General features: G+C 39.6%; 2 protein-coding genes across 8 annotated transcripts in view; both read right to left on the bottom strand.

Annotated features, from left to right (window-relative positions):
* Window positions 1-150: 150 nt before the first annotated feature.
* On the bottom strand, window positions 151-8,524 carry ZNF639 (zinc finger protein 639). Of its 2 annotated transcripts, none has more exons than XM_050902753.1 (6): window positions 8,500-8,524; window positions 7,043-7,180; window positions 6,552-6,628; window positions 5,873-5,980; window positions 4,881-5,018; window positions 151-4,603 (listed from the first exon to the last, which is right to left on the bottom strand). In XM_050902753.1, the coding sequence occupies exons 3-6, from the start codon at window positions 6,607-6,609 to the stop codon at window positions 3,456-3,458; spliced, it is 1,452 nt and encodes a 483-aa protein (XP_050758710.1). In that variant the 5' UTR covers window positions 6,610-6,628; window positions 7,043-7,180; window positions 8,500-8,524; the 3' UTR covers window positions 151-3,455. The 2 variants fall into 2 exon arrangements, with proteins under 2 accessions (XP_050758710.1, XP_050758709.1); XM_050902752.1 differs by having other exon boundaries at window positions 4,875-5,018.
* A 3,704-nt stretch (window positions 8,525-12,228) lies between these two features.
* PIK3CA (phosphatidylinositol-4,5-bisphosphate 3-kinase catalytic subunit alpha) overlaps window positions 12,229-19,447 on the bottom strand; it is a 47,650-nt gene continuing 40,431 nt past the window's right edge. For 5 of the 6 annotated variants that reach the window (XM_050902708.1, XM_050902707.1, XM_050902709.1 and 2 more), the window contains one exon: window positions 12,229-18,993. In XM_050902708.1, the coding sequence (XP_050758665.1) occupies window positions 18,723-18,993 (271 nt within the window). In that variant the 3' untranslated portion in view covers window positions 12,229-18,722. The remainder of the gene's footprint in view (window positions 18,994-19,447) is intronic. The other variant, XR_007767034.1, reaches the window with a different exon arrangement.

The following is a 19,447-nucleotide window of genomic DNA, read 5'->3' on the forward strand; positions in this document are numbered from 1 at the left end:
CTCGCCATAGCCGTGCACACGCCTGTCTGGGTGTTCGGCGGGCGCCGCGCACTGCGGAGTGCAGCGAGAGGCCGCATGCCCCGTGAGGTGGAAGGCGTGTGAGCTTAAACGGCGTCTCTGCCCCTCTACACCTGGAGTGATAAACTCGGCCTCCGAGCCCGTCAGCATTTTCATGGGGATCTAAAACAAAGACAACAGAGCATGACTTTGGATTCCTGCGTACTGTCAGCACCATGGTTTAATCAAAGTCAGCTAAAATGACAAACGCCAAGTACTTCCCAGAGTTAAAAAGCACTGGTAATTTACACATTTGATAGAAGAGCATAAGAAAATGAGAACAACCACAAACAATGAAAATCAACGAGACAATAAGCATTATAGAGAACACATTATTGAAGAATTACTAGTTTGCTGTATTTTAAATTCTTGTAATAATCGGTGGGATTTAAATTTTGTTTTGAAGTCAACATAATCTTTCATATAAAAAAGGTCATTTGTTTAATAACAAACATGCTCCGGGAAGCTGAAATACATGACACACGCCTAACCTGAAGGCTCAAAAGTCTGAAAAGCAAAGAATCAAATACAAATTACTTCCAAATACAAAATACTTCCAATCTTGTGATTTTTGTATAGCTTCCAGTTAGACTGCTGTTCCTCAAGTAGATTAACCTTGCCAGTATCAGTGTAATGAACAATGAACAACTGAATTTGATACGCTTAGTGTCTCAGAGAAAAAAAAAAACAAAAACAAAAACGGCATACTTCTGATTATTACAGTTCATTTCTCTGATTCAAGACTGAGATGAATTGCTCAAGCTATATGGTTAAAGACAACGGAAGTCTCTAGCAGTATCAGATCAGCTGCATTCACATGCTCTCAGTTCACCTTGGTGCGGCAATGTCAGAGCACTGACCTTCCACTTAAGTCCTTCACATAAATAAACCAAACTCTTGTCTTCCCTTCGATGCGAACGGCATACTGTCCTTGACATGTACAGTCACTCCTTTCGGTCTTCCAACTTCTAGACAGACTCCACTCATTACCTATTTCTCTACTACTTAATATCTTTCTTGTTTTAACATGCTGATCATGTGGAAGCCGATATCCTACTTGTGTTCCTGCTAAGGTAAAATGAGACGAGCTACTCCTGTACATTTCCATTTACTTTCTGATAAAGATTAAAAATAAAAATACTAACATTAGTCCCTTATTTATAAAATCCAACCTAAGACAAACTTGAATATGTTTCCTAAGTAGACATCATGGGGTGTTAGGATCATTCCACTTTAGTTAGGAATGGCTGGCTTCATATGGGGTATTCTTTTCATTCCCAGTTTAGAGATTAAAAATAACACAACTCAAAGACAAGACATGAAGTTATTCAGGAGTCAACAAGCAAGTCTGCTGTATCACAGGGCTCTGTGCTTTTACAAGAGACCACCTTTCCTGTATGGGACACAATGCTGGTCTATACAAACATACACACTTCTTAAGCCCACTTACTTATTTTGGTTTTTTTTAAAAAAAATGTCTTTTTTCCACTTCTTGTCACTGTCCCCTGGAGTGGCTTTCTCTCCAGAGCTCGACTGTGCCATTCCACCTGTGTGTCATCACCAAGAGCAAGATTTTAAGAGAACCAGCGTTCCCTCTTCTCAGTTATACCCATATGAACAAAATTAACTTTCCATATATAAAATAATTCTTATTAGTGCTTTGTTAACTATATTATTGCTACCATTTTAAGCCAGCCAGGATGAATGTGTTCAAAATAGGAAATCAGCAATTCTACCACAGACATTGTCATTCTCTATACAACAGACTAATAAAATACAGTCAGGACACCATCACGTTGCCCTTTTCAATGAGTACACAGAAGATTTAGTAGTAAATCAGCATTTCAAAATGATGAAAATGGTCTTGCCTCCTACAGAGAAATATACGCCAACTGGTTCATAGCAGACTTTCCAGAAATACTTCTCTAGTAATCAGAACTTTCATAAACTGACTACATTCAGCCAATTTTTATCCTTAGCTTTCAAAATCAAATGCAAAGACCCTTGCACACCTTGAAGCTGGTAACACCAAATCTCACTGATCAAGAAATGTTTTATACATTAATTATATCTATACAAAGCTTGCATTAGACAATCTTACATTACAAATTTACAACCAATGCAGAAAGAAATGTAAACTCCACCACTAATTTATGGGTAATTTCACCCTGATAAACTAGCACAATCTAAATGACCTCAGCCTTATTTTTATCTGTCCAGGTATCCACTCAGAAACACAGCTACAGAATGAATTGTAAAAATTCACTGCTAATGATTATAATGGCAGGACAGCACTATCTAATCTGAACAGATGTGTGAAATCATTTGAAAGTGATTAAAGTTAATAAAATTTTTGTACTGTACCAGTGTTTTAAGCCAGTATATAGAAGTTTAAAATCTACAGAATTAAAATAACAGTCCTCAAATTACTAGCGGTGGAAAGCTAATTATAAATATACAGAATTATAATAATGTAATTATAGACTAATAGAGGCTTGCTCTAAATGAAGTTGGTGACATACATCATTTCAGTGAGAGCTAAATTAGGATTTTAGATAAGAAAATCACACTTTGTACATTCTCAGCTGGATCACTTTGCTAATTCCCTTAAATTACTCCTTAAAACACAACCCAGTGTACACACAAGCAATGTGTGTCTCCTTGGTGCATTAAAAGATAGGAACTGAAGGTAAATAAAGGAGACTAAAATCACGTGGGAGGTCTGTAGTAAATGTGTGGAAGAGAAGGTTGTTGGATAGTCCCACAGACAGGAGCTGGAATTAAACACTGAACAAAGTGAGTGAATTATGAGGTCGGATAGGTACCCCAAGAGAAAACCAGAACAATTTTAAAAGCTTATCAAGAGCATGAGGTGGGAAATGCAGGCTGGTATGTGAATCTGGAGACGTCCATGCCTGGGAATTTTTGGAACATGCTTATCTTTGGCAGGCTGGTGCAATTTGCTAAACATCAGCACAATGACCAGCTACCACAGAGGGTAACATGAGCTGGATATGCAATTGAGATCAGTATGGCATTACTTAAGCATGGAACTATACGTTGGCTTTCTCTTTGTCCCTTTTCAAACTCCAGAGAGCTGGGCTTGTACATTAGATGTGAAAGTGCGGGATGACCATCAGAACTGCTATCACAATGTGCAACTACTCCCACTGTCCCTCCCCCCAAAATCTGATCCATCACACTGTAAATGTGATTATTCCTACTGAAACCCCTAGATAAGGAAATTCACGCCACCAAGTTGTTATACATGCTTTGCTGATACAAAGATGAAAACATTAGAATTGTACAATTGCTGTTAAAATTGTATTTAATATCACATTTCAGTGACTGGAAATTAATTCCAATTCTAACAAATTGATTACAGGGAAAGAAACGAATCATGCTGTCTCATGTATCTGAAGATGACTTAAAAGATCTTTTTCATTTCCAAACCTCATTAAACAATCAGTACATTTATGAGGCAAATCTGCTGAATGCCTGAACTCCAAATGAGTTTTAAGGTCTTCAATCTGTCCTGTTGAATATTCACAGTATTGACACAAATAAATCCCTTCAGATAAATGAGAGCTTAAATGCTTGCAATATTCCAACATACCTGAAAAGCCCTTCCCACAGTCATCACAAACATGAGGGAATATTTTGGTGTGTTCAATAGCTACATGCCTGTTGACATTTGTATGCAGCCTGCTCCTAAAGCCGCACACTTGGCATACAAAGAAGTTTTTGCATTTGTCAAAACTGATTTTGTTTATGAGACTGTACTGTCCACGCTCCTTGTTATTATAGCTGTCGCTTAACTCTATCAGTCGACATGCATGTTCGTTCACCACGTGGCTATGCAGATCTTCCGGATCATTTGTTTCATGCTCACAGAACTGACACAAATACTGCTCATCACAGCTGTGTTCCTGGAAGTGCAGGTACAACTCGCTGCTCGAGGAGAACTGCATATCACACTGCTCACACCAATAAAGGTGGTCATTGAAGTGAGTGTCTGCTATGTGCTGACTCAGATTCTCAAATATCACTGTTTTGTAATCGCAGTATTTACAGATGTACGGATCCTCCTCGTGTAGTTTTACATGTTCAATGAGCTGCACTTTGCTGGAGAAGCTTTCTTTACAAACTTTACAGACATGAGTATCTGTACATGTCTTATGCTTCAGGATCATGTGTTGCTTTAAATCAGAAAAGTACTTGCTATTAAACTCACAGAGCTCACACTTGTATAAGCCGCTGCTGTTGGCTCTCAGCAAAGGCCATTTCTGTTGAGCTGTGATATTCAAAGCCTGGTTCTTCTCAAAGATTTTACAGGTTTCCAGAGGGATTTCCTCTAGGTCCTCAGCTTCTAGCTTCTCAGGTGACACAGTTTGTGTTTCTATATCGTGAACTTCTACAGCATTCACTTCTGTTGTAGAAATTTCTATGGTTTGAATATCTAAAGGTTTCTCTTCTTCTGTAGGGCTGTCACTGAATATAGGTGAGTCACATAAGCCTCTGCACATTCCATTATTAGTACCTTTATCTGCAAGAGGAAATAGATAATAAAGGCAAAAGGTTAAAAACCCCCGCAAAACACCTGGGTCCATATTTAACTTTTCAGTTAGTTGTAGCAGCTTACAAATGCAAAAAGCAGTTATTTTTCCCCAGCCAGACTATGTTTTCTGTTTAACTAACAAATAAATAATGTAAGCTACAAATCCTTCACCTCTTCTGTCAAAGCAGAGAAGTTACATTAAAAGCCAGCAGCCGTGCTCTCCAGCTTCCCAGCACCTAAGCTGCAAATACGCACTGACCTTTACCTTTATCCTTCCTTTTAGGGTCTGTATAGTGCAACCCCACAACGTTTGAATGTGACCCACTCCAGTGAGAAGTCCCAGCACGCACTGGACTCCCATCATCGTCTGTGTCTAGGCTCTGCACAGGACTGTGGAATCTACCTGCAAAGATAAAAGAAGGATTTTCTTGTCGTCATTTGTCCATACTAGCATCATCATGATTCTTTGATTTAACCATAGATCTTATTTACTGTTTACTAATTCTAGCTACATAAATTTATCTTTATGTACTAATCACATCATAACCTACATTAAAGAAAGTAACAACAAACACCTTTCATATTATTTTCATACATACAGAAGACAACAAAAGAATTCAAAAGGTGGCAACTCTGTCTTTAAAATTTCAGCAAAAAATTGTCAGTTGATTATACTAGGAAAAAATTAAAATCCTTAAATGAAACTTTACATTTGAAAGACACAATTTTAAAAAATATTCTTAGATATTTCTGGACATCACATTTTAAAATATAATACTTTCTAAGACTTCTGGAGACTTATTGGCTAATTTATTAGAGTGAAAAGAAAAATAAATATAATAAAAATCCATCCTCACATTTGCTCGGCTAAACTTTACATCCACTAATGGATGTTTTATAAAAAGGCATTTTGTTTTCTGTAAGTACAGTTCAATGCAATTGCTCGTAAATTCTATCTGAACCCTTATTTACATCAGCTTTACATTACCTAGCTAGTGGATATTTAGATAAAGAAGTCTTATCATCATTATAAATGTTGTAAAATTGAAGGGTCTTTTTGTCGTCATTGTTCCTACTTTGACAACTGTATTTCAATTATAACGATTAAACAGCTTTCCACCAGTCTAAGGCATATCAGATCACAACGATGCTCAGAAGTCACCCACTACATATTTTCTATTCTATTTACTTCTAGGAATAGGAGCATGACACACTTAGTAAAGAACTGCAGAACAGGACCCCAAAACATAGTCTTACCTCTGTTTTCAGAAAACTTTATATCTGGCTGTTTCATAGAACAGACGCTATAGCAGTGGTCAGAAAAAATTCCACTGTTGTCTATGTATTTGCTTGCACCTAAAGAATCTAAAACAAACAAACAAACAAGTAAGTTTTACTACTAACACATTGATGTAGCTACGTATGTATTTAATGTTCACCGGCCACATTTTTACTTCTTGTGTTGGGAGAATTCTGTGCTGGCCTGATAACATTCCTGTTGTGATTTACAACTTTCAGCTGCTACCCTCATGTTTGGAGTATCAGATACATTCATTATCAAACTCTCCTCCCACTGAAGACAGTGACAGGAGCACAGTTCGTTCAGGGCTGAACACTTCTGGACACCCCCATCCCAACTTTTACAAAATTCCTCCCCTTGTGTGTTAGTAAGATCTTCTTCATCTTGTAGCTTGAGCAACTTTCCCCATTTGCAGGGAGTACAGAACAAAACCATTCAGATGCATTGACTGAAAGTGGCTTAGCAACGGAGCACACAGAGTGGGTACTCAATACATTCGGACCAAGACTTCTTATCCCACCCTTTACGTGCCTGATTTTCCATGTATTAGCACATGTGGTCCCTTCTCATAAAGTAATTATTCTGAGAAAAAAAATAAACTTACTAAAGTGTACATAACTCAAGCTCTAGACTGACCTGAATATCGAGAAGGATGTAGAGTCTTCCTTTTCCTCTTTTTAGGATGTTCATTCATTTTGAATAATCTAAATTAACTGTAAAATAAAAACATTCAAGAATTAGACTTGTTTTTATCTGGTTTATCTTTCATGACTTTATGAAACAATACAAACATTTTGAAAACCCACATGTTAAATACAAGAGGTTTTTTCCTACTCCCCTTTCTTGGCCCCCCGCCCATTTTGTTACAGTTAAGAACACATTACTTAATACACACATTAAATACTGACAACTACTGAAGTCTAGTTTCATATTCCTGCCCTGAACAAAAGAAGGTTCACCATAAAGACAGCCAGATCAGGTCTCCAGGCACTCAAGTACTCAGTGTAACCTACGAGGCAGTTCTCCAGCATCCTGTTGCCTTTTGTCAGAGACCAGATATTCTGAGGCAGAGTCCTCCAGATAAAGTTTTAATGTTGAAAATACTAACAAAAGTCATAGTCTCTTACCAAAAATCCTAGACTCTTCAGTATCGGCAAGCAGAGCAGCTAAGAAGCTGATGGCTGTACAGCTTCCAAATGTAGTGAATACATCAGCTTGAGAAGATTTTCATCTATGGAGCGACAGCATTTTAAAACACTTTAAACCTTGAGCGCAAAATAAAAATAACAGAATCAGATACACAAGTATTACAAAGAATGAAGCTATAGAAATTGAAGCTAGAAAACAACATAAAAAGTTGGTATTAATTTTGGTTTAGAGTATCAAAATTAGTAAGGTAAATGCATTAGAGTATTTATTTTCCTTTTGTCCCAGGCTAGTTGGCTTTCGCTGCACTTGGCAGCTCCTGACAACAGAAAAATATTCAGAGACAACACCAAAAATACTTCAGCTATATACTGACCCAAATAGTTTTGAAGAGGAAAGGGCTGCAAACATGGAATCTGATGTGGTTTACCATAACACTAGAGCACTTATGGGCCCAGGATCTTCTAAAGCCAATGCCATCCACCAGAGGTGAAAGCAGGGAAAAAAAGCCCCTCATCAAGCAGAGGCTATTCTCAGAAGATGAAATAATTTGTCTGAATTAAGATTTTATTTTAAGGCATGAATAACACGGAAAAAACAGGTTTTTTTAACATTCTATCACGGTCTAGATGTATCAAATACCCTCAACGCTTTTTTTGATTGCGAGGGAAGAACCTACATTACACTGAGAAAGCAAGTTTTATCCCAGTTAACGCGGCTCAACCTTGTCCCCACGGATCGGCCCACGGGACAGTAACGCCTGTTATTCCTCTCCGGCGGCTTTCCCCGGTACATCTTTCCCAGCCGCTCGGCGCGATGATGGGAAAGGCTCATAAAGGCCGTAAAACGCGAGGTCCCTGGCCCCCCAGAGCCCCCGCCGAGCCGGCCGCGGCCTGCGCGGAGGCCGGAGCTGGGGGCCGCAGCGGGGAACCGCGGGTGGGAGCGCGGCAAACGCGCCGCTCCGCCCCCCCCCCCCCCCCTCCCGCCCCGGAGGCAGCGGCGGGGAAGCCGCGGGCGGCGGCGAGGCGCGGAGCCGGGGGCAGGGGCGAGGCCGCGGCCACGCTCCGGCGGCGGGGAGAGGGCCCAGCCCGGAGCCGCCACCGGGGAGCGCCGCAGGCCCGGCCCCGCCTCAGCGCGGGGAGACGCGCGGGCCCGAGCGCGCTGCGGAGCGTGAGTCACTTCTCACTCCCTTCGCGGGGGACGAGGGGCGGGCGGGCCCCTCGCCTCAGGGCGGCGGGTGCGGGTTCGCGCTTCAAATGGCGCCGGGGCCAGGGGTAAGATGGGGGCGCGGGTGCGGGGCGACGGTCCGCGGCACGCGGGCCGCGCCCGGCGGGGCAAAAGACTGGAGGGGGGCGGGCGCCGGCGGAGCCACGGGGCTCCCCGGGACTGCGGGCGACGCCGGCGGCCGCTCCCCTCCTGTGTCGCCGCCGGGACTCACCTTCCGCTCCGCGCCCAGCGACGGGCCGCTGCCGCCTCTGGACGCGGCGCTCCCCGCGGGGAAGGGGCGGGGCGGGGCGAGCGGCGGCCGCCGACATGGCGCCCCCTGGGGGCCGCGCCGGCCCCTCCTGACCCCCGCCCGTCGCCATAGCAACCGGGGAGGGCAGAATAAACCTTTGCTTTATCTTTTAATTTATACACGATACGGACATCCCACCGCTGCAAACTACATGGTCAGAGAAGTTCACCAGCACGTGTTCATATACAGGCTTTGTCCAGAGCTTGTAAAGCATCTGGCAGCACGTAATCGCATTTTAGAGAGGGCAGGTGGCTGCCTACACCATACGAGTGTTCGCATTTTACACAAGAGAGTTTGACGCCAGAGCCAGAACCTCATATAAAGCACAAATTTACTTTTTGTATCAATGTAGAAGCTGTCCCTTAAAGGTGCTGTATAGGAGAACCAATATAAAATAAGAGTTGCAGAATTTAAATAAGCAGCTTTCCCCTTTTCAAAATTTTGCAAATTTATAATCACAGAAGAATCCCCCTTTTTGCTCACTTCACTTTTTTTTTTTTATGCCACAGGAAAGAGCAGTAAGTTATATTTCTCCACAAAGCAGAATATTTCAAACAGCATCTTATTTTGAAAATGAAGTCATTTATTTTGAAGACACAAGGGAGACCATTACAGTCACTTAGTTTGATGACTTAAAACAGATCATGGAATTTTACCAAGTGTTTCATTCACTGAGCTATTCTGCTCCGGCTTAGCCTGAAGTTACCTAATTTTAAGATCAAGCTTTCAATTAGCAGAGAATCCAAAACATCCGTAATGTTGTTGCTCCACTGATTAGGAAAAAAATTATACCCTGCTTCTGGCTTCAGTTTTATTCATTAGCTGGAAGTTGAGATTGGACTTACTCTGTTTATAAAATCCTACCTTTAGCCTTTGTCCTGGAAGTCGGAAACATGTCTTTAGGGTGACATGATTTGGTTAAAGCCACATAGAAAGAGCTTCATCCTATGATCACACACAAGTTTTGATGGTAAGCAGCATGAATATAACTAAAAGTATCCTTTTGAAGGCGCACTGCTGAGCCCTCAGAAATTAAATAAATGTAGTGTATCTATTATCTCCTGAGCTGAATTACCAATCAAATAAGACCCTGGCATCCCAGTTCAGTTTGTTCTCTCCTATTGATTCCAGCCATAGGAGCTGAGGTTGCTCCAGGACACCTTGTGTTAAAGTTCTCATAAATTGGCTATAGCCACCCAAATGGGCGGATGCCCACGTATTTCTCCCTCTAGTCACCAAAATGTTTTCCACGTAAATATTCCAAAAGCGCACTTTCCCGAGTTCCCAGCGGAGGGCAGTAATGAGAACTTCAAATCCGTAATTTGCCAAGGGAAAGGGGAAAAAAAAAACCAAAAACCAAACCAAGAACCAAACCTTTGCTTTAAATTCAGTCCTGCTTGGTGAGACAAACTCAGGCTAACCAAAGCACAATACATCTTCTGTACCTTTTGACTGATTTCTTCTCCACACAAAGCAGCGCAGCCCAACAACACCTATGTCAGATAAAAAGACAAAATTTTGAGTGAAAGAAAAACATCTGAGGAGGATCCTCTTTGAAGCTGCAGATGCAGTTCAAAGTCACAGGCATCAAACAGTGATATCAATGCTTTAGACAGAGAAGTCTAAATGAGTCTCATTTTCTCAACCACTGCATGCTTGGGATGTTCAGACAGCTCTAGGTCAGGTTTTAATCACTCAGAACCCATTCCAACTGGAAATAGAGAAAAGCCCATGTGATACTCACCTTATTGTTTAAATGGGCAACACAGATGATGCTCATTTCATTTAGCAGGGATGTATCCTTACCGAAATAAGAAGAATGGAGTAAACCCTTTCTTCAATGAAAGCAGTAAGCATAGCTCATAATAACCTTTGCTGAAGGTAGATTCGTTAGAGTTTAAAAGGACATATAGGAGGTTATCTGAGGTATGTTGTCTAGCATCAGTTTTCCTGCTCTTTTGTTACATGGGTTCAGATTTTGGATCAAGCCTTTCCAATGCAGGTTGGAAACCAGACTGATTTCTGAGCATAAAATCAGGAGGGCTCATCAAGATTCCCATGCTAATGCAAACTGCCTACATTGCAAATCATTCTTCTGTTTCACCAGCATTATTTTGCAAGTCTTCCATAATTTTTTGATGCTTTAGGGATCGAGACTTCAACTACCACAAAAATCACACCATGGTAATGGCAGTAAAATCTAAAATTTGCATTTGAACAAGAACTGATGACCCCCTTTCCCTGAACCATCCTGTGCATTTAAAACAAGGTAGTAACCACTCATAACCATTTCATAGTTACTAGAAAAGGTAAAACTCACCTTACGCTGTAATAAACAGAAGTTTAATCTGTTAGTTCAGGTTACTGAACTAGCTACTTCAAAATCACTAGCCATACTTTGATTTGCTCTCTCCAGGCTAGAGATCAGCTTGAGCTTCAAAATAAATGTAAGGATAATGATGTCCACCTTCTGTTACGGAGTTTGATCCAGTGCAGACTGAGCACCTGGTGGAACGTAGCCCTTTTCAAAGCTAGGCAGTGGTGATCCGAAACAAAGTTGACCAGTGTACAAAGTTTAAAGCTTACTGGGGACAAAGATGTGTAGAAGTGACCGGATTGAAAACCTCATCCCTCCAAAAAAGTCAAATTCTCAGCAAGAGAGCTCAAAACCCTCCCACGATGACAGTTTGTTAGCAACTGAAGTCCAAAGTAGACCAACATGTCCACAGAAGCAATTCCAATGCAGCCCCATGCTCTTATACTTTCTAGTGAGTAATTTCCCAAATATGTTTCTCACTCTTTCAAAATTAGTATTGGATACAAAAATATAACCTAGTATGTTTGGCTTTTTTAAATATAGTTTCAGTAATGAAAGCATGAAGGATATTTTTCAAAAACAAGAGATTGATGTAGCAGGGGCTGTTAAAAACATCCAGTTGAAACACTTCAATAACATCTGCTCTCTTATCACAACTTTTACAGCCCACATCTAAAACAAGTTACTTATTTTGAGGATCAACATGTACAAGAACAAGCACCACGTGCATCTAGGACTTCCCACCCGTAAATAATGCAAATTCTATTTCTGTTCCCCCCCAAATTAACTGATGCACGCAACTTCTATCTCCTTTCTTCTAGCCTTTTTCAAAAGCAGAGCTGCAACACCAAATCACACCTCCAAGACCGAAGATTCCTTAAATTCTCACTTCAGAATTCACAAGTGTACCAACCATATTATTTTAATTTAGTTGTTAGTATATACATTAACACACAAAAGTGTGATAAAAAAACAAACAAAAGTAGTTTTTTAATAAACAGCATGTGATACAGACCGCAAAGATAAATAAAAAGCAGACTTTTTACAGTTTCCCGTGAACATGAACTACAATAAGTATCATAGGCCAAAATTTTGTTACTTGAGTAGCACAGCAGAAGGGGGAAAAAAGGGTTGTGTGGTTTTTTTGGGGTTTTTTGTTTTGTTTTTTTTTAAAGTACTGCAAGACTATTCTCAGTATGACAACACATGCATCTTGCTGCATCTTAAATACTTTTTTGGCCCATTATTACTAAAAATGTTTTGCTTTCTAACTACTTTACCACAGGACCTTTATCACAGAATGACATACACATGGCAACATTCCCCCCCCCCCGTAGTGGTTATTTCAAAGATAATTGTCTCATTTTTAAAAGATATTTCAAGCACTGGTGGATGTTCATACTCTCCTTTTGATGCAGACACGTAACTGCTACCAGCTTCAACAAAGTTACATACAAGTATCAAGAGATTACACCCTTCCGGGCTCTATTTTTCCAAAATGCCACCGGGATCCTGGGCTGCCTTAGGAAGAGCATCGCCAGCAGGTCGAGGGAGGTGAGCCTTCATCCTGCCGCTCTGCTCAGCACTGGTGAGGCCACACCTGGAGTGCTGGGCTCCCCAGTACAAGCCAGACATAGACATACTGGAACAGGTCCAGCGAAGGGCCATGAAGATGATGGATAGGAAAGGAAGCTGAGAGAGCTGGGATTGTTTACCCTGGTGAAGAGAAAGCTCAAGGGGCATCTTGTCAATGTATATAAATACTTGATGGAGAGGAGTAAAGAAGACAGGCAAGGCTTTTCTCAGTGCTGCCCACTGAAAGGACATCAGGCAATGAAATAGAAGAAATTTCATATAAACATTAAGAAAAACTTTTACTGTGGACTTCTTTCTTGGACAGACTCTAAACCCAACTGGACAATGTCCTGGGCAACCTGCTCTAGCTGACCCTGCTTCGAACAGGATGGCTGGACCAGACTATCTCCAAAGGTCTCTGCCAACCTCAATGATTCTGTGCGATTCTGTGAAAATTCTTGCAATTGTGGTGCCAGTTGCAATGACAATACTTTCAAAATTTCAAGCCTTAGAATCCAGGACATCAGACTGCAGCCATATATATTTTAAATCCTTTTCTTCATCAGGGAAGTGGATTTTGATAATGTATGTGGATATTCATAGTTAAAACTTGTAGAGGTGCGAGGGGGCAAGGCAAAAGGATGATACTCCCAGATGATGAATTATACATTTATCTTTACAAGACAAGATGAAGAATTTGGACCACTGGCTGTAAGACAAGAGGCGGATTCATCTCTTCCTTTTCTTTCCCCTGCCCCAAATGAAACTAAGACACCTTTGGACAGCCTGAGGCAGCTGATACTTCAGGATATAGAACACTATTAATAAAGCCTGGAAATAGATTAAAAGTAGTTAAACCAAAGAAAGAAGGCAGAATGAGATTGCAGCTATGAATATCCGTGTTTTGGCTCTCAAGGATTAACTAAACTACAACAGACATAAGATTCTTAGGAGAAACAGCTTCTGCTTGAATTAGGCTTTCTGTAAGTTCAACAATACAGTTAAGTCAGGTTTAACTGTGATTAATTTTATTACTGGAACAGGTTCCTAAACCAGTTTAATAGCTACCGAGGATCTGGCACCAGGATTTCAGAAAGAGTCAAGATAGAATAGTGTATTTTTGGCCTTCCTTATGTCAAAGGAATATTGCATCACATACAGAAGTGACAGTAAGGACACTTAAGACACATTTGTAAAAACCGACGGGGACGCTTGCTTCAAAGTACAGGCACAACATTGCTTCAATTCATTTTCTCTTACAAACAGTTTTTGTTCTTATGCTATGGGCATGTCCCTTTTTAGGGGAGAGGGGTGTTGGAGAGGGAAGGGAAGAGACAGGGTCAGAGGGATCCACCTCTGGCTTAGAGTCAGGACTGCTAACACAGTAAGACCTCATACTTTTAAGAGTCTATCCCCTAAAGCTCAGAAGTCAAGAATACTGTACTGCAAATTAAGAACAACTGTTTTTCCTGAGTGTGGGTTCAACAAGTCTTTATACTATGAAAGCGTAGAAAGAGGAAACATTTAAGCTAGCAAGCAATAAAAATCCTGGAAGTCTCAAGAATGAAAGTAACTATAGACAAGATTACAGTAGTTATGAATTGGAGAGCTGAAAAGGCTAGTTAGTAAAGACTATTTCAAAGTAAAATTGTCAAGTGTTTAACTGGGCTGCTAGTAAACATTCCTCTCATTAAGAGAGCACCTTTCATACTGAATCATATGAATAAGTAATCTGGAACTTTAATATACATATAGTCTAATTCTGATTTCATATGCTGTTTTGAATCCAGAGTGATTCTGATGAAGTCAGTGTTAAAATATCAGCATAAAGTGAAATCAGAATTTCTCAAAGACCAGAGCACCTCTAGATTTGGTTAGTGTATGCAGACTGAGAACTTCTATATCCAGTTTCCAGTTGGCTTCCCTTCATTAACACAGATATAAAAAATAAAACCAAAAAACACCCCCAAAACCCCACACCAACTGCAGGGTTGGTGAGCTACACATCATTTTGGACAGATAGAGCCTTACCTAAACTGAGACAACTTTCAGCATGAAAAAAAGATACAAATTCATTATTTGTATGAAACATGTATTGCAAAATTAAATTGGGATTCAACAATCTGCAACAACATCCACAGCTATATAGTATTTAAAAAAAAAACAAGTGTGGTTCTTCCATTCAAGTAAAACTAAAACAAGAGAAAGAAGTTTAAAACAAACAAACAAAAATCTTAGAAGCAGCAAGTTACAATTCTTTCTGTAATACCACACCATTTTCATTAACTTGAAAGCATTTTCAAGATGTCAAAGACATCAACAAAACAGTAACTTCAAGTGGCTTTTTTGTTATTTGTTTTTTGAATGGGTCCAGCCCCAGTCTGCAACCTGTACAGACATGCAAAACAGGAGGAATTCACAATTATTATTAAGAACAGACGTTGGAACATGCCAGTTATAAAATGACAAAGCAAAGAAAATACCTTCAAATTGTCTACAAACATGGGCTACTGACCACTGAAGGGCATTTAATATTTTACATAAAAAGGAAAGTTGGAAAAAAACAAAACCAACCCTCCAAACCACCAACAGCAGGGTCATCACATACAAAGTTCTCTACAAGCTTGGTAATTTCTATATTGCCCTTAATATGCAGGCTTATATCTTCTCCACAAGATGCCAAACCACTAACAATTTTGGGTTTATTTAAATGCTTTTTTTGTATTTCAAAAATCATACCGAAAGTCTGTTTCACCTATGAAAAAACTACTAATGCACCCTTTCAGAACAGAAAAGTGTGCATATATAAGTCAGTACAGGTGCTTTTTCTGCTACCTTCAGGAAAGCAAAGAATATATTTTTAAGAAAAACTAAGCAGCAGCAGCAGCCTGTTCTGTCATTAAATCAAATGGTTTCACAGTTGAAAAAGTTACTGTTTTTAAATTTGTATTTCACTAAATCTCCATTGCCTAATGCTTTGTAATAAAATGTATGGCCCAATCCTGGGCTCCTTGCTCTGGTAGTCCTACTACAAAGTTTTGCAGGAGCAAGGTGTTCGCATTCAATTCAAGCTCAAAATAAGCTACTTAGTGTTTTGTGCAGCTGATTCTCAGAATAAAGGGAACATTTTCAAATCTCCATGAAGTGGGAATAGTTAAAAACTAAAAATCCAAATTCCAAGCAATCTCTGTAAAAATCTAGAGCTCAGTTACAGGTGCTTTAACAGTCTGTAAGCAGATCTTATTTCTGATACTGAGAACAGATGACATCCTTTACATCATTTACACCAATGTAAGTAAATAGTACCTCCACTATCTTCAGTGAAGTTACATCAGCACAAAACTGGCGTAACACGATAAGGTAATTAGGGTTGAACACTCTGAAGCTGGAAAAAAGTTTTTTTTTTTTCCTGAAACACTGGCAGAATGTTTTTCAAATGCCCATCCTGGTTATGGTAAGAACAACTGCTTAAAGCCCATGAGCTTCTCCTACTTTTTTTTTATTTAAAGGCTATAATTATCCCAAATCACATTATGTCTTTATCACTATGAAGTTTCCTTTCTTTTACTATTTGATGTTCATAATAACTTCTACAGCTTGTGCACAGCATTTAGTTGCAGTAACTTTTGGAAACAGAGCCTGATTCCTCATACCTTTCTGTTTGTGCAAAAAGGGTGCAGAACACTGTATGCTTGAGCTGAAAGACATTTATACTCATATTTACAGAAGTAAATGGCTAGGAAGGGGCAAAGTACAAAAGAAGTTGGGCTCATAACATCCAATAAATTTGAGTTCATCTTTTCATCCAGGCTGGAAAAGGCTGACCATCTCTTAGATAAACGAGGTAAAGCATTGTTTCAATACCAGATAAATAACGATAATATAGCACCTAATGTGGCATTTGTGCAACAGTTTTACTCAGTTAAATTAAGAGTTACAGCCAACAGGGTTTCAGACTTTGTGAACTAAATTTAAATTGAAACTAAGCCATGTTTTAAAAGAGCTAACCCATTAGAGTGTGTTGACTGCAAAGTAATACATACAAGGGTAATTTTGCTCTAGAAAGTATGACCAAGGTTAGCAGGAGTTAAAATATTCATGTGAACAAAAAGGAATATGTAACAGTCAATAAAGAGTAATGGGAAGTCTATTGGACTACTCCAAAATATTTAGTAGAACTAAGGAAATAAAACTTCACATTCCCCATACAATTCTTGGAACTTCTGTAGTTTTCACAAAAACAGGTTTCCCCCCACAACATCAAGTATCCGTGTGTGCAGTAATCAACTGCAGGATCTTGACTATGAAAGTGTCTTGAAAGACCAAAGTCTTGGCTTTACATCCCCAAAGTCTTTCATAATGTAATTGATTGCACATTTTTAATATATTACAATTTGCTAAATGAAGCCAACCACTCATTACCTCATCAGTACAGCCTGCACAAAGTACAGTTTATTTATATACTTATATTCTAATCTAACACCAGCTGTCAGCATATTTTATATTACATGTGGTATTGCACTTTCTGAGTAGCACCTCGGTGCGTGTTTGCAAGTGAACAAGCTGAAACCCCGAAAGCCCCAGACCTATGGAATTCACTCCAAGTGCTGCCAATCTAGCAAGTTTAAAATGTTAGGGTGAACATCACCCTCAGAATCATGGGCTTCACTAATTAAAAAACCTGTTTAATAATTAGAAAAACAGTCCTACCTGAAGTTGTGCATAAGGGCAATCTGAAATCCTCGGTACTCGGAACAGTTTCAAAAAGTGGTGCCAATTTAATTGATTGCACACATCGTAATTGTGTTAGAGGACAACAACTAGATTTACAAATATATATTACACGCACACACACACACAAAACAGACAAAGCTATAAAATGTTTGGTAACTCCACATGCTTTGAGCTAGCCAACGTATCTGCTGTATGTTGAACTGCTTATTATTGATCATATTGAAAATCTAAATTGCTACTTCTGATGTATCTGTTACTGGATTAAACAACCACTTCCAAAGGAGGAAGAAAGAGGAGAAATGGTGGACCCAAAGACTGAGGGTTTAAATGTACATTCCTTGAATAGCCAGCATATCACTTCAGTAATGTGAAGAGTGATGCCCAAAAATTTTTGAAGAGACTTAGGCCAAGTTCACCTCTGGCATTAGCGGGTGTATCTCCCACTACTTCAATGGTACTTGTGTCCTCTTTCACCAGGGTTGAATTTGGTCCTAGGAGTATATCTGGTCACCTTCAGTGACATTAATGGAAACGGGTGTCTTGGACAGATAGAACTGGGCTGCAAAATTAAAAGAGTGAATATTGGACAAATCATGTAAATAAAGAATATATATTAATAATAGTTCTTATTATATAAATAGCCTTTATAAAAAAATAATCTTTCAATAATTTTAATAACTCACCTTTCTTTAGGTTCTGGAAAACATGTATGAAAAAAAATCTATTCAGTTCAAGTTAGATTAAAGCAAACCTAAGATGAACACTACAACTCTCTGTTGCACTAAACCCAATTCTGACCGTTCAATTTCCAGGTTAGTCAGTTTTTGGGGATGATAGGGAGTTTCTTTGTGAAGGTATGAATTGCACCCCTAGAAATACTGAGCAGAAGAAACACCATACTGAATGGCCCTGTTTCCTACTGCTTTGAGAAACTGTGCAGATGACGGACCCAGAAATCAAAGGGTCATCTAAACCCCGTAAATGTTAATGCCTCTGAGCACATTGAAAAGGCACTGTCCTCTCACTATTGTTTTTAGATCTTTGAGCTTAAAACTCCTTCCCTTCAAACTATGCTCCACTTAAATATTCGCTATCACTTGAATTCTCTTTCCACTCTTCTCAATCCAGCATAGTCTCTACCTACTGTACCAGATCTAAGGTAATATGTGATGGACTCTACGTTCATGCTAGCACTATCTTCTTTTTCCTTCTAATTTATCCTGTCAAATGAAAAAAGGAAACATTCTTCCAAGTTTACCTTTTTTGGGCTTAAGGCATAACATGAAGTCACACATCATACTAAAGCTTAATTTTTGAAGTGTACAATTTTAGTGCTATCTGAAACCCTGTTTTACATTATTTTGACAGTTGTCTGAACAGTTCATCTCTTCTTGCCATAAATTCTAATGTTGTTCGTGGTTTGTGCAATTCCTATGCAACCAGTCTTTGCTGCTAACGGGTATTAACAGTGCAGTACCCACAAAGCGGGCTATCAGTTCTTGTTTTCTTTGCTTTCATTTCAGTTCAAAGCATGTTGCTTTATTGTGTGGAAGATCCAGTCCATTTTTGTTGTCCAACCACCATGGTGAGCATCATTCATTTGTTTCATGAAGTACTCAAGAGCTTCCTGCTCAGTTTTGTCCAATGCAAGGGTCTTTCGAATGTATGCAATATCGTCAAAGGACTGCAGTTCTGGCATTCCTGAGCCAAGCATCATGGAGAAAAGATTTATGAAGAGATTGGCATGCTGCCGAATTGCTAGATAAGCCTTATAACACATCTCCTGAAACCTGGAAGAGACAGGGGAAAAAAACTCAGCGTATTTCCCTATTAGAAGCATATTATTACTTCACCTCCAAAACAGTTTTCAGGTAATTGGACACTAAAAAAGGAGACAGGCTTAGTCTAATAAGAACACCATAATGTCGCTGAGAAAATATACTCATCTTCCTACTCAGGTTATCTTCATTTCTGTAAGAATTAGTAGTGGTCAGACTAACACAATAGCCAACTGAAGATAGGCTTTGTAGCCTTAAACCTCATTTGCAATTCATGCAAGTATTCAACACAAGTTTATGGGAGTTCACAGAGCCATTTTAGTCATTGCTAGTGACATTTCAGATTTCAAAGCACATTTCCGGATATACTACTGCAAACAGTGCTTTCCTGGTTATCATCAGAGATGCACTTCTCTCCAATAGTTTTATGAGGGCAGTAGCTGTCGCTCCTTAGATACTCTGGAGA

Source organism: Gymnogyps californianus, chromosome 10, assembly GCF_018139145.2.
Source record: "Gymnogyps californianus isolate 813 chromosome 10, ASM1813914v2, whole genome shotgun sequence".
NCBI classification, from domain to species: Eukaryota; Metazoa; Chordata; class Aves; order Accipitriformes; family Cathartidae; genus Gymnogyps; species Gymnogyps californianus.